Source organism: Notolepis coatsorum, assembly GCF_963971535.1.
Source record: "Notolepis coatsorum genome assembly, chromosome: 4".
Taxonomy (NCBI): domain Eukaryota; kingdom Metazoa; phylum Chordata; class Actinopteri; order Aulopiformes; family Paralepididae; genus Notolepis; species Notolepis coatsorum.
The window spans coordinates 181,217,337-181,232,659 of NC_140168.1; the positions used below are offsets into that span (position 1 = coordinate 181,217,337).

The 15,323-nt window shown below is 47.4% G+C and overlaps 1 protein-coding gene across 1 annotated transcript in view; it reads left to right on the forward strand.

Moving 5' to 3' along the window:
- Positions 1–15,323, forward strand: part of acin1b (apoptotic chromatin condensation inducer 1b) — a gene marked incomplete at its 3' end in the record, with an annotated part of 119,406 nt that overhangs the window by 68,891 nt on the left and 35,192 nt on the right. Inside the window, exons 10-14 of the mRNA XM_084312175.1 lie at positions 1,224–1,379; positions 3,041–3,224; positions 3,847–3,992; positions 4,502–4,609; positions 8,000–8,107. Coding sequence (XP_084168301.1) covers positions 1,224–1,379; positions 3,041–3,224; positions 3,847–3,992; positions 4,502–4,609; positions 8,000–8,107 — 702 coding nt within the window. The remainder of the gene's footprint in view (positions 1–1,223; positions 1,380–3,040; positions 3,225–3,846; positions 3,993–4,501; positions 4,610–7,999; positions 8,108–15,323) is intronic.

Consider the following 15,323-nt stretch of genomic DNA (forward strand, 5'->3'; position numbering starts at 1 on the left):
AAAGCAAATAACGAGAGCAATGACTTCCGGTCGGGGGGGTTTCAAAATAAAAGAGCGACGTCTATAGCAGCGGAATACGTTTATTTTGTACATTATCTAACGTTAACACGAACCTAAACTAACGTTACAACTAACCTAAAGTTAACTGTGTGATTACCTGGGAACTGCGCGCGGGCGCGGGAGGCCAGCTGACAGCTACAGCTGAGCACCATGGGAACAGCTGTATAGCTGTCATAGGGGTGTGCAAAACAGTCGACTTACAAAAAAGAACCGGTGGGAGGATTTCAACAAGATAAATGTGACAACAGTGCAAAATATTTCACTAATATTTCAAAGCAAAGTAAAAGAAAAAAAATGTACTTAAAAAAAAAAGTATAAATGCTGCCCATAAATGCTGCCCCCCTTGCCAATGAAAATGCTCCCGCGGGCCAATGCGGGCCTAGGGTTGCCGACCCCTGGTCTAGTCTATTGTGTTCATTAGATGGGTGAAATCCTCTTTCTGTGCCCGTTTGCGTAGGCAGTTAGCCTCTGGTATGCGTGCCATTAGCGTTAGCCACGCTTCTAGGCCTCTTTTCTTTTGGAAAGAATGATAACAAAAAAATATATTTTTTGTATTCGACTAAGAGGTTGGCTAGTCGACTACGGCTCCTTTCGACTAGACGCACCCTCCAAAGTGACCACCTCTGCCTCTTGCATTGTTTTAGCTGAGCAGATGACGGCATGACTTAGCAGGGTCGTTTACATGTGGCAACATGCACCAAATTTGGCACGGAAGTTGTTAGCCACCTAACAAGAATGTTTGCCACTTAGAAAATCCACCATGGGGCGCCCAGTGGCGAACCACATGGCACGCCGAGTCGCGGCACGGCCGACCCGGGTTCGATTCCCGAACCCGTCGTTATTTGCCGAATGTCTTCCCCCAACTCTGTCTCCCGTTCCTCCTCTCTCTCTCTCTCTCTCTCTCTACTGGACTGCTCAGTAGAAAAAAGCGATAAACGCTAAAAGAAAATCTTAAAAAATTTAAAAAGAAATCCACCATGGCCTTTTTTAAGCTACTTATATATTTCAGCAGGTCATGTTAGATTCTCAACTGGCTATGGTTTTTTTTCAGCAAAGTAGACTTCAATAAAACCTCCATGACAAATTCAGTGCTTTGTTTGTCGCAAGGTTTTTTTTTTAAATTTTTTTTACCGTTTTGACCTTTGCTGCCCGTCTCCCTGTAGTCCCTGATCCCGGACATCAAGGTGGCCCAGGAGGCCGTGATGGAGCTGCACCCGGACGAGCTGCAGCTCTCTGGGGAGGAGGAGGACGGCCAGGGCCTGGACGGCAGCCGGGACGACCAGGACAAGGGCCTCAAGATCCGACGGACCGTCACACAGGTCAGGAGAGGAGGAAATATGTCTTGATATTCAAAACAAATAAAAATGCAATGGTTTTGATGGCATTGCCCCATAAATTATGCAGTAGACTCTAAAATAATAAGTCCACATGGGGAAATGAAGCCCCTTAAAAGGTTTGTATATACAAGTCTTCTCTTCGATTAACACTTTGAGTGCCAGCAGGGGGCGCCATAAATAGTGCTTGAGTGCCAGCGCTGTAGTCAATGGGAGGGCGATCACATATGCGAACGCATAAACTATGGCTATGTGTCTAATACGCCCGTCGCTTATCAATGACTTGTTTGCAGTCAACATTGTCGAAACGGATTGTTTTTTAATCGGTACATTTCCGTTTTATACCATTTTGAAAAACGCTAGGTTTTTTTGACTTCCAGAAAAAAATAAGATTCTGCAGGAATCACGCTTTACTGGAATACACAAAACACGCTGTAATTTTTCGGCCTATTTATGAATCGTTTTCAAATAAATGCTAGATTGGGCGGCTACGTGGCGTAGTGGGCAAGGCGCTCGCCACGAATGCGGAGACGCTGGGCTCGCCTGTTCGAGCCCAGCGCTCCACATTGCTTTCAGTTTAGCTGGTCGTTCATACTAATACACATTGGCCGTATTAGGGGGTGGGAAACTGATGGGTGGGGATCGGCCGTTGTGGACAGCGACTCCTACAGGTCGGTTGGTGCGCCTGCGCAGTAGAATCAGGAAGTGTCGGGGGCAGCGTGAGCCTCCCACGTGTTACTCCTCGCCACTGAGCGATCGAGCTGCGCAGGTGAAAAGATGCGACTGCTGTTACCTCAAGTACCGGAGGGGACTTGTGCTATGTATGACTTAGTCCACATTGCAGCCAGCTTGTGGGAGGCAAGAAACAGCGTTCGTGACAGGGGAGGGTTGAATTGGATGATACGAAATTGGGATGGGAGAAAATATAGAAAATGGGAGAAAAAGTGGACAAAAAAATAATAATAAACGCTAGATTATCGATAGTATATGTGTACTTATGCACGCTAGAAAAGCAGGCTGAAAAATCTATTCATCTTATTTCCTGATCAGCACAGACATGTTCTCCAAAAAGAGTATTCTAATTCCTGATCGCCATTCCGCGTTTATTGATCCAATGCTGGGTACTGGAAACGCATATTCCACGCTGTTCTGCGGCTCTGCAATGAATGGGATCGTCTCCGGTTACATGCCTGACAAGTAAAATGTGGATTCCGGACTCTTTTTTTTCCCCCATCCATTTCATTCAGTCCAATCCAATGGGTGCAATACCATCCGGAGAGACGATAGGGGGCGGTATTTTCCCTGTTCGAGCTCAGATAGATCCCCACTGGTAACGTGAGGCTAGATTGATGAAAAATGAATGGAAATCAATAATAAATAAAAAAAATTACGATTTAAATAACGAGATTTCTCGTTCTTGGCACTCAACGCATGGCATGCACTAATGAGATTTCCCGTGGCTGGCACTCAAAGTGTTAAGGGCCATTACGCTTCATTCAGCTGAGCCAATTCAGTTTGGGGAATTATTCACTTGATGGCTTTGGCTGTACACTAGTAAAACCTGCTTGTCACTACAGTTGTGTGGCCTGTGTTTAACAGACCAGTGTCACTACCCCCCCCCCCCCCAAACCCTCATCCCATCCTAGGTGGTCACCGGTGACGGCCAGGAGAACGGCCAGAGGAATGAGGAGGAAGAGGAGGATGAGGAGGAGAAGAAAACGGAGAAAGAGAGACAGCGCAGGGCTTCCAAAGACAAGAGGAAGAACAGCTACTCTGAGGAAACCATGGAGACGCAGTCTTCTACCAAGCACGACGCAGAGGCCACAAAAGGTACTTCCGGGAAAAGAAAGTGAAATTTTTAGTTTTGTGTGCCGGATTGTCATTTACAAGTCTATTCCTGCTGTGATGCCATGATGTGATTATCATTACTGCCCATTCTCACCTTCATGAAGTGATTATCATTACTGCCCATTCTCATCTTGATGTCATTATCATTACTGCCCATTCTCATCTTGATGTCATTATCATTACTGCCCATTCTCATCTTCATGATGTGATTATCATTACTGCCCATTCTCATCTTCATGACATGATGTGATTATTATTACTGCCGCCGTTATTTTGGGAGCTAGACCGACATACTTTCACATCAGTTGGGTGTAGCGTGGGTTGCAGTACACCGCCGAACCACTAGGTGGTGTGTTGTGTCGTACAAATTGCTATATTTTCGGACTTCCTCAGCCGGTCTTTCTTTGATTTGGTCCATATTTGTACACGGTTACATCTTTGGCAGCTGCATCTAGGCATCGCCGGTAGGCTTGCAGGAGCTCGGCAGGCTCGCCGCAACCTTCGCAACCGCTTTTGACATCTTGAGTATAAATTAGGCATTAGGGTGAACATGACGCTCCATCTTAATCTCACCTCCTCTCTCTCTCTCTCCCCCCTCCCTCAGTAACCCCTAGTGACAGCCTGGTGCGTCGCTCCATAAGCCAACAGAAATCCGGCGTGTCCGTCACCATCGATGACCCTGTCCGCACGGCCAGGCAGCCTTCGCCGGCCCGGGGCAAAGTCTCCAACATCGTCCATGTCACTAATTTGGTGCGTTCACTGCTCCTCTTCCTCCTCCTTGTTCGTGTTGTCTTATCCATTAAGGGGACTTGACCTCTGTTCTTTGTGGGCATAAGAAACGACATGCTGGATAGGCTCATGGCTAACAACGATGGGAAGAGAGTAGTAGATAAAATGTAGTTATTTACTGGTGATGCAAATCATCTGCCCATTGGTGAGTGGAGCTACCGTTGATGAGTGGAGCTACCGTTGGTGAGTGGAGCTACCGTTGGTGAGTGGAGCTACCGTTGGTGAGTGGAGCTACCGTTGGTGAGTGGAGCTACCGTTGGTGAGTGGAGCTACCGTGAATGAGTGGAGCTACTGTGGATGAGTGGAGCTACTGAATCCTGAACGACTGCCAGAGGCGGCGCTTAACGCTGAACACACTGCACTTCAACTTCTGAATGGAAACTGTTTTCGGGGCAAGTCGAATATCAAATGAAACTAACGGCTCTGATCCCCACCGACTGACCGACGGCTCTGTGGCATCCCCCCTGTAGGTACGGCCCTTCACCCTGGGCCAGCTGAAGGAACTGCTGAACCGGACCGGCGCTGTGGTGGAGGAGAGCTTCTGGATCGACAAGATCAAGTCCCACTGCTACGTCACTGTGAGTGCCGCTCTCTCCGCGTCACACCCCCCACTTTTAGGCCACTGTTGCCTCATGTGTTCCGAGCTGGGAAACTAGGTCCACTTGACCTGCTGTTTATCTCCTGTTTGTGGCGGAACGTGTTCAGTGTGTGAAGACTAACTGATTTCTGTTGTCGCTGCATAGCAGACTAGGGCTGTCAAAATTGGCCAAAAATGACATTAGAATATTCCTTCAAAAAATAAACCATAAACCAAACATTGAACCATTTGAATATCTATTGTTGCGCATTATGTCCACAAGAGGGCAAATCAATACAACGGGAGACATAAATAGGCATAAAAGAAAATATAGTTTGGTTCCTGTTGGGTGTCAGTTAAGGCGACTATGTATTCCCTACCATGGGTAGGTAGGGAATTTATTTTATTAAATTTTTTCCCACGGCGACTATGGATAGGGAATTTCTTTATTTAATAAAAATGTTCACGACAACATGGATGCATGTACTCTGCCAGCATGTTTAATATCCATAATACTAAAGGTTTGACTAAGATTTTTATGAAACTTTATTGGACATTTTTTATTTTCTAACTCATAAACTCGACAGGCAGGGTCGGTCGGCAACCGGAACCAAACCATTTTTCCTTTTAGGCCCTAGTATGCTATAGGTATTTTTTTTTATCCTCTTTTTCTCCGCCTGATTTTCTATGCTTTTCTCCCCATCCCAATTTAGTCATTATGCCAATACCCCCCCCCCCCCCCCCCGCCCCCGCCCTACCTGGTCGTTGTGCGCATGTTCCCCCTACTGGTCGGTACAAGGGAACCCTGAAGTCTACCACATGCTTCCTCCGACACATGCGGAGACAGCCAGCGGCTCTCTTTTCACCTGGCAGCGAGGACTCTCATTGGTGAAGTGTAACGTGTGGGAGGTCACGCTGTCTTCACCACTTCCTGCCACACCTGACCTGTAGGCGTCGCTGTCCACAACGCCAGATTACCACCCACGACTTCCCTCCCGCTAACTCAGCCAAACGAGTTAGTATGACGATTGGCCCAAGCCACAGGCAATGCTGACTCCGGGAGTCGAGACCGCAGCCTCTTGCATTGGTGACGAGCGCAATCTCCGCTACGCCACCCGACTGCCCCTTATAGGTCATTTATTTAAACAAAATAAATATTAACATGCCTACACCAGCATACAAATAGAATCATGTATAATCTCAATTTCTCAGAAGGGTCCGTCTCTCGGAGCAAGATCAAATGAATGAAAGTTCACGGTATATAGAACGGACAATTATACACAGCAGCGCATCTCCGAAAAAGGCGTGATAAACGAACAATATATTCTTTGAAACGTGAAATAGTATCAAAACATTGGGGATCCGTATAATGCTTCTGTCAAATAATTATTCAATATCTGTTCAGTAAGCCTACAGCAGCCTTAGCCTATATACTTGTTTCATGTTTTGTTTAAATAAAATTAAATGTGACTAAACAACGTCGTTTTGCCCTCAGGGATGATAATAAAGTGCTATTAAAAACTGAAAGGTTAGGGTACTTAATTTCTTGACGCTATAACTCTCAAAACGCTAGCGTTGGCACACAAAAAGATGCATGTAACTTAGCTGACTTAACGCTAACTGGTTCAGCTGCCGGTAGACCATCGCCTTACGAATTGGAAGCGCCGTCGCTTGTCATTCTTTAACCCTTCCAGAAGCTTTGTGGTCCGGTCTTGAACTTTCCATAAATCCATTTAGTTAGATCCAGCACTGAATGTATCTTGTGATTATTATCAATTTGCGACGACGATGCGGTCAGGTGGCGTAGCGGAGATTGCGCTTGTCACCAACGCAGGAGACTCTGGGTTCGAGCCCAGCTCTCGGCGTTGCTACCAGCTTGGCTGGCCGTTCATACTAATACAATTGGCAGTATTAGGGGGTGGGGAAAGCAGGCGGATGGGAATCTGGCGTTGTGGACAGCGACGCCTACAGGTCAGGTCTCTGCGCTTGCTAAGCGGGGCAGGACTTGGTGGAGATAGCGTGCCTGCCCTCCCACGCGTTACACTTCACCAATGAGAGTCCTCGCTGCCAAGTGGAAAGAGCGTCACTGGCTTGATGGCGCACGTCTCGGAGGAAGTGTGCGTTCGACATCAGGACACCCTTGTACCGACTTGTGGGAGAACATGCGTACAACAACCAGGTAGGGGAGGGGGGGAATTGGCACAACCACTAATTGGGACGGGGAGAAAATCAGAGAAAAATAGGAGAAAGAGATGGTTTAAAAAAATATTTAATTACGACGACGACAACTATTAGCCGTGAGCTATTTCCTGGTTGATTCCGGACATGATGTCACACGAATGCCAGGCTGCCGAGCCAATAGACAATTTGTTGCATTAGTGTGAACGTAAGGTGCACGGAAAGGGCGCAGTGATATCCCATTATATAGCTGTCGCGTCTCTCCTGTCCGTCATGCAGCGTGTTCAGACACACGCGAGAAGTCGAGAGGGAGACCACCGGGGCTGTTTTTATAAAAACACAATTCACGACAATTCGAATATCAATTTTTACAATCGAATGTATGTTTTTTTTTAACAATTTCTATTATTAATTCGAATATATAATATTCGTTGACAGCCCTATAGCAGACTAGTGTTTGACTGGGGCCGACAGCGGCTCGAGAGGTAGAGCAGTCGTCTGGTAATCCGGAGGTTCCCGGTTAGATTCCTGCTCCTCCTGGGCAGCGTGTCGGAAGTGTCCTTGAGCAAAACACTTAACCCCTAACTGCTCCCGATGAGCAGGTTGGCACCTTGCATGGTGTCCACCGCCGTCGGTGTGTGAGTGAATGGGTCAAATGTGAGGAACAAATTGTAAAGCGCTTTGGATAAAAGCTGCTATATAAATGCAACAATTTACCATTATTGGCGTTTCTTTTAAATATCAATCAACCAACCAACAATACAATCTTTGGCGCACTCTAGCAGGCTCCATTTATAATTATAACGAATTGAACAATTTTGTGTCTTGTTTGTTATTAAATTGTATTTTATCGGATGCAAAATAAATAATCATATCGGCCAATGGCCACCCTGCTCTCTAAATAACTACACCGGCCTTTGAAAACCCATATCCGTTGACCACATTGATTGATAACGGGTGTAGGGTAGGATTTGAGGTTCTTTGATGTTCTTTGTACTTTTTGAATCATAAAAGGACACATTCTCTAATCATTTGGATAACTGTGATGAAAGTGCATGCGTAATTTTCTGAAATGTAAACAAATATTGGCTTGTCACTTCCTGGTCAGTTTATATATAAACTGTGCTCTCCAGTGCGATCGCCTAAGCAGAAAGGCTTCGTTCTCTGGTACCTCTGATGCATCATTTGACTTATTCCTCCACTCTTCTCGCAGTACGCTACGACAGAGGAGGCGGTAGCCACCAGGACGGCCCTCCATGGGGAGAAGTGGCCCCAGAGCAACCCGAAGGTCCTCACCGTGGACTTCTGTGAACAGGACGAGGTACACAACTACTTCCAGTGCACGGTTACAGAACTACTTCCAGTGCACGGTTACAGAACTACTTCTATTGCACCGTTACAGAACTACTTCCAGTGCACGGTTACAGAACTACTTCCAGTGCACGGTTACAGAACTACTTCCAGTGCACGGTTACAGAACTACTTCCAGTGCACGGTTACAGAACTACTTCCAGTGCACGGTTACAGAACTACTTCTAGTGCACGGTTACAGAACTACTTCCAGTGCACGGTTACAGAACTACTTCTATTGCACCGTTACAGAACTACTTCCAGTGCACGGTTACAGAACTACTTCCAGTGCACGGTTACAGAACTACTTCCAGTGCACGGTTACAGAACTACTTCCAGTGCACGGTTACAGAACTACTTCCAGTGCACGGTTACAGAACTACTTCCAGTGCACGGTTACAGAACTACTTCTATTGCACGGTTACAGAACTACTTCCAGTGCACAGTTACAGAACTACTTCCAGTGCACCGTTACAGAACTACTTCTATTGCACCGTTACAGAACTACTTCCATTGCACCGTTACAGAACTACTTCCATTTGCACCGTTACAGAACTATTTCCATTGCACCGTTACAGAACTACTTCCATTGCACCGTTACAGAACTACTTCCATTTGCACCGTTACAGAACTATTTCCATTGCACCGTTACAGAACTACTTCCAGTGCATGGTTGCACCATTACAGAACTACTTCCATTGCACCGTTACAGAACTACTTCCAGTGCATGGTTGCACGGTTACAGAACTACTTCCAGTGCATGGTTGCACGGTTACAGAACTACTTACAGTGCACCGTTGCACGGTTACAGAACTAATTCCAGTGCACCGTTGCACGGTTACAGAACGATAGGTTATGTATATAACCTAGTTATGAGTACTGGCTGAGCGTCCTGCTCTTCGCCATCGAGATGTACCTCATCTCCAGTACCTACTGTACTTCATTAAACGAATAAACAAATGCACCCAGCATCTGACCTGGCCCCGCCCTAGTGACGTACTATAAAGCACTAGGCGTGGTCACCACTGGCCCTTCCTCGGAAAACAGTTTCCATCAGAAAAGTTTCCCAAGGGACCTCAGGGCGCGCTAAGAGCAGGACGCTCAGCCAGTACTCATATAACTAGGTTATATACATAACCTATCGTTATATAGTCTTACTGGTGAATCGCGTCCTGCTCTTCGCCATCGAGATATGGGGACAGAGCAGACGCGAGGACCGACAAATGCACCCCCTGAGGACCCGAAAGCCCACATCAGGGGGGAGGGGAGTCCCGTCACCCCTCCTTCCTAGTGAAGAGGGGGCGGCAGTCAACTCCACCCAAGTGTGATAAAGAGGGAACCAGAAACCTCCTAAATGCACAGCACAGGCGGGACCACGTGTGACAACACATTGTGGTCCACACCCACACACCCCTGCTACCCCACCGAAAGACGGGTAGCAGGAGAGGTTCCAGACCTCAGAACCGCCTGGGAGACAGAACCCCCGGTCATGTCCATGAGGTAAAACCTTACGAAGGGACCCGGTGAGGACCATGAAGCCGCAGCACAGATGTCCTCCACCGAGGCCCCTCCTAACAGGGCGGCAGAGGCCGCCACCCCACGAGTGGAGTGCGCCCTGACACCCCCCCAGCCCAGCCAACGTGTAGCAAAGGGCAATGCCCTCGCACAACCAATGGGACAGGCGCTGTTCCGACAGTGCCTTACCAGCGCGAGAGCCACCGTAACAGATAAAAAGCTGATCGGTAGCCCTGAGTACGGCTGAGGTAAATCCCCAAAGCCCGGACCGGACATGACAGGTGAAGGCTCGCCTCTAACTCACTAGCGTGAGGAGGCGGATGAAACGCCTGAACCATAATATCCCTGGAGCGGAAAGAACTCCGGATATTTTTCGGCACGAAGGCTGGATTAGGCCTCAGAGTGGCACCGCTATCGAAACGAATAGACAGACACTCAGGCCGCACCGAGAGAGCACAGAGCGATGACCAAGGAACAGGCCACGGCTACCAATAGCTGGATCAGGACCGGGAACCACACAGCTGTGCCCCGGTCCGGCGCAACCAGGATCAAGGTCCTGTGCTCCCACCATACCCGCTCCAACAACTGACCTATCAGGTGTGGGGGGGGAAAGGCGTACAGAAGCCCGGGTGGCCATGGATACACTGAGAAGGCATCCACCCCCAAGGCTGACCGAGAACCACAAGGGGCACTTGTGAGATCGTCTGCTCGCAAACGGATCCACTGAATCTTCCCCGACGCGATCTGCCTGACTACGTCTTGGCGCAGTTCCCACTCGTCGTGATGAGGACCGCTCCGCGACATCACATCCGCGCCCACATTCTCCTTGCCAGGGATGTGGAGCGCCCTCAGACTGCGCAGATTGTGAGACGCCCATAGCCAGAGCTCGACCGGTGCAGACGGGTGGAGCGTACTCCACCCTGTCTGTTGATATACGCCGCTGCTGTCATACTGTCCGTCCTGACCAAAACGTGCTCGCCTACCACCAAGTGGGCGAGCCGTCTGAGGACCAGGAGGACCGCCTTCAATTCCAACACATTGATGTGCAGGGCAGACCGGGCAGCATGGATCGTCCAGCTGCCCCCTACTGCGTTGGTCCGACACGTCCCCCCCCCATCCCGTGAGGGAGGCGTCGGTGAAGACCGTGACGTGTGAACGCCTGCTGCCCATTGGTGAGGATACCAGTCCTCCTCCAGTGGGCGAGATCCCCCCGTATCGACAAAGGAACCGTCAACCGTTTCCACTTGTCCCTCACCGGGTCTATTTTCATACTGGAAAACCACTTCTGTATCCTCCTCATGAAGAGGAGGCCAAGAGGGACCACAGCGTGAGCAGATGCCATCATACCGAGCAGGCGCATCACCTGCAGCGCCGTGACGTCCCTCCAGGACGGAACCCCCCCGAGCGCGTTGAGGATAGACACACTCCGTTGCTCCGAGAGGGTTGCCCTCATGGGCCTTGAACTCAGAACCAAGCCCAAGTACTCCACCTGTTGACTGGGAAGAGGAGTACTCTTCTTCCAGTTCACAGCAAAACCCAGCCTGGTGAGGAATTCCACCACCAGCCTGTTATGAGACCTGGCGACCTCCTCCGACCGGCTGAGGAGCAGCATGTCGTCGAGATAGAAAATAATTCGTATCCCCTGACGACGTAGAGGCTCCAGCGCAGTCTCTACGCACTTGCAGGGTTCCCACGGTACCTGGAAAACATGGAAAACATGGAATTAATTTTTTCATTTTCCAGGTATGGAAAAGTCATGGAAACTGAGCAAAAGTGAACACTTACATGGAAATAGAAACCGTTGTCCTGGACAATTGTATTGGATGATGTGTAAAATAGTAATAAAATGAAACTATTGAGCACAAAATTAAGATGAGTTTATAAAAACCCTCTTGGCATCCTATATGGTATATTGGATGTTGGAATTTGATGCAGGCAAGTTGGTGATATGGACTTTCAAAGTATAGTTTTGGATTGGTGGACTTCAGGAATAATAACGTTACTCGTGATCTCAATAGAATGGTCAAATACATGCATTTCCCAGCCAACACGGGAGCCTTGACATCTACAGTGTCTTGTTTTGGATGAATGAGTAGAAATAAAAAAACGGAAATCTTGTTTTATTTAAGTAGTTTTGACATGTGATATAGATAAAGATATTGTTTCATTGTGTATTGATTAACTTTACATTTGCGCTTCATTACTTTACAAAAGTTATACTGGCACTAGGACTGACCCCTATTAATCGATTAGTCGACTAATCGGTCGAAAGGGGCCGTAGTGTATATATATATATATTTTTATTTTTATTTTTTCAAAAGAAGAGGCATAGAAGCGTGGCTAACGCTAATGGCACACATACCAGAGGCTAACTGCCTACGAAAACAGGCACAGAGGCACTGAAAGAGGATTTCACCCATCTAATGAACACACTATACTAGACAATAATAATAATAATAATAATAATGGATTGGATTTATATAGCGCTCTTCATGACACCCAGAGCGCTTACAGAGTCCATTATTTGTTCATACAGTCATACCGGTGGTGGTAAGCTACAATTGCAGCCAGAGCTGCCCTGAGGCAGAGTCACGGAAGCGTGGCGAATAATCATCGCCTACGGCCCCTCCGACCACCACCAACATTCATTCACATGTAGTGATGCACCGATGTGAAAATTGTGGCCGATACCGATAACCGATATTAATATTGCTGTTCTGGCCGATACCGATATTTACCGATGTCGATATCTCTGTATAGAAAACACTTTTTTATGATAATCAAATAAAGAGCTATTTTCCAAAACGCATAATTTTTTTACTTTTGTAACTTATTGTAAAAATATGTAAAACATATATATATATTTTTTTAATATCGGATATCGGCCCTATCTTGATATCGGACCGATACCGATGTGTAAAAAAACTGCCATATCGGCCGATATTATATCGGCGGCCGATATATCGTGCATCACTATTCACATGCATACACATTCATACGAGGCAAGTAGGTTAAGTGTCTTGCCCAAGGACACAACGGCAGTGGGATGGACATGGGCTTGAGCGGGATTCGAACCACCAACCCTTCAATCATTGGACGACCCGCTCTACCCCTGAGCCACGCCGCCCCTAAAGAATGGTGTTGTCTCACCCTACTCGCATGTTGAGGGAGAGCACCATACATTATACACTGAGAAACCACGGCCGAGAGTGAGCTCCGGGAACAACCCCACTTTGCCTGACATTTTCTCGGCAACTGTCTTCCGGGGTGACTTCCTGTGCTAATGTTCTAATCTACACTGCTGCCACCTGTCGTCACAGAGCGGAATTGCAGCCATTTTGTATAAATAAAAAAAAATGGAAAAATACGGGAAAATATTTTAACGAGAGGACGGCGGGAGAGAAGGTTGAAATACGGATGAATCCTGGGAAAAATGGGAGGGTTGACAGGTATGACATGGAGTGCAATCTTGCTAGCCAACATTCAGTTTGCTAACTAACTAGCTAGTGTTGGCTAGCTTGCATTGCTAGCTAACTACCAATACATTTTCACATTAGACTCTGACATTACTGCTATACTAGTTGACATGAATAGTCTAGTCTTGATACAGTTTGTAACATTCATTCTTATATCTACTTTTAGCTATTTTGTGATGTTTTTTTTAAAAGATTATACTACTAAATAGGAACATTTGGGGTGAGACATTTTTGAAAAATCATTGATCATGCCTAGACTGATTCTATACATCTATACTGTTAAGCTAAGCTTACTAGTGGGGTTGCTGTACTGAGGAACCACAGGGGAACCAGCCTTATGTTTTCCCTTTTAGGTTCATTAGTTTGATTTACAAAAGAAGAGTAGGCATACTACCCCCTTCTACGTAAGACTCATAATCTAATAAGACTAATAACTAAAGGAAAGAGGGAGGAGGAAGAGAAGAGCGGTGAAGATGAAAGAGGAGGAGAAGAGAGTAGAGGATGACAGAGGAAAAGGGAGAAGAGTGGAGAGGAGTTTATAAGAGTAGGAAGAGAAGACGAGCAGACACAAGAGGGGAGGTGTGGAGAGAAGAGGACAGGATGAGATAGGAGAGGAGTGGAAGAGAGAACATATATCAATCCCAGTGCTCATGTGTTTCAAAGTTCCAGTTCAATAAATAGTTTTTCATCTACAGCTTGTTGCATTATTTCATGCATTGATATTATCAATAAGACATCATCTCTAAGCATTTACAATGTAGACTTGACTGGCACATCTTTTAAATCAAGTAAGTAGTCGGGCGTCCTAGGGGGTTGTGTGTGTGAGGGGAGGGGGGCACGGATGGGGGCGGAAAGCTTCAGGGGCCTATAGATCATCACTTAATATGGTACCTGGAAAATCAGGAGGTAGCATGGAAAGAAATTTCAAGGCAAGCGTGGGAACCCTGACTTGGTGAATGTGCGGGGGGCCAGAGAGTAGCCGAACGGCAACCTCTGGTATTGGTACGCTACGCCCTGAAATAGGAACCGTAGGAACTTCCTGTGAGGAGGGAAAATCGGGATGTGAAAATACGCATCCTTCAGGTCTATGGAGGTGAACCAGTCTCCCACCCTGACAGCGAGTAGCGGGTGTTTGACGGTCAACATTCTGAATGGTCTCGCCACAATCAGACGATTGAACGCGGACAGATCCAGTATAGGTCTGACACCTCCCGTTTTTTTGGGCACCAGAAAATAACGGGAGTAGACGCCTGACATTGCGTCCTCTCTCGGGACCACGACTACGGCCTGCTTCGCCAACAGAGATTGGATCTCGTCGGCCAGAGCTGTCACTGCTGCTGACCCTGACAATAGGGTCTGCACCAAACCTGAAAACGGAGGGTGGGGTTGTGCGAACTCCAAAACAAGCCCCCGCCTCAACGTTCTCTCTCCACCCCGACATATGGCACTGTTGTAGCCATATGTGATAATAATCCCAGAGCGCACCCGCCGTCAACTGGCGCTGGGCCGCAAGGAACTGTAGATAGGCGGCCCGGTCGCGTGAATATTAAAGGCAACCAACTTGTGTTAAGCTTTTCGTTCAGCGTTTCTCTGATTGGCCACACGGCCAATCAATCAATCCACTAGCACGCGGCCTTGCGGCAAGAGAGACAAGAGAGACAAGAGAGACGCGGCAGTCGCGGCAGAGTGGCTGCGCATGCGCATATATGTATGTATATATATATATGTATAAACATATCTACTAGAAACACTGGTGTTCTGTTGTGCGACTGTGCTAAACTCTTCCACCACATGACCGACATTTGACATACAGTAGTACACCTCCACATCTATGTTGGGATTATGTTTGGTCATGACAAAACAATAAAAATCGCTACTGTTAGTAAGCTGCCACCACCCACTTCAATGACAGAGCTCTCATATTTGCGAATGCATAAACTATATCTTAAATTATGGCTATGTGTCTAATATGGCTGTCGCGAAGTCATTGATAAGCGACAGCCATATTAGACACATAGCCATAATTTAAGATATAGTTTATGCATTCGCAAAATATGAGAGCGCTCGTCATTGAAGGGCTTCCTACAACGGAGGAACGGCCGCTGCTGCTGCTGGAGCTGAACCGAGTCAAGCCGCGGGCGGCACACGCAAGCCGGGGAAAAAACAACCGCGTCGCCCCGCTGGCTCTTCAGCAAG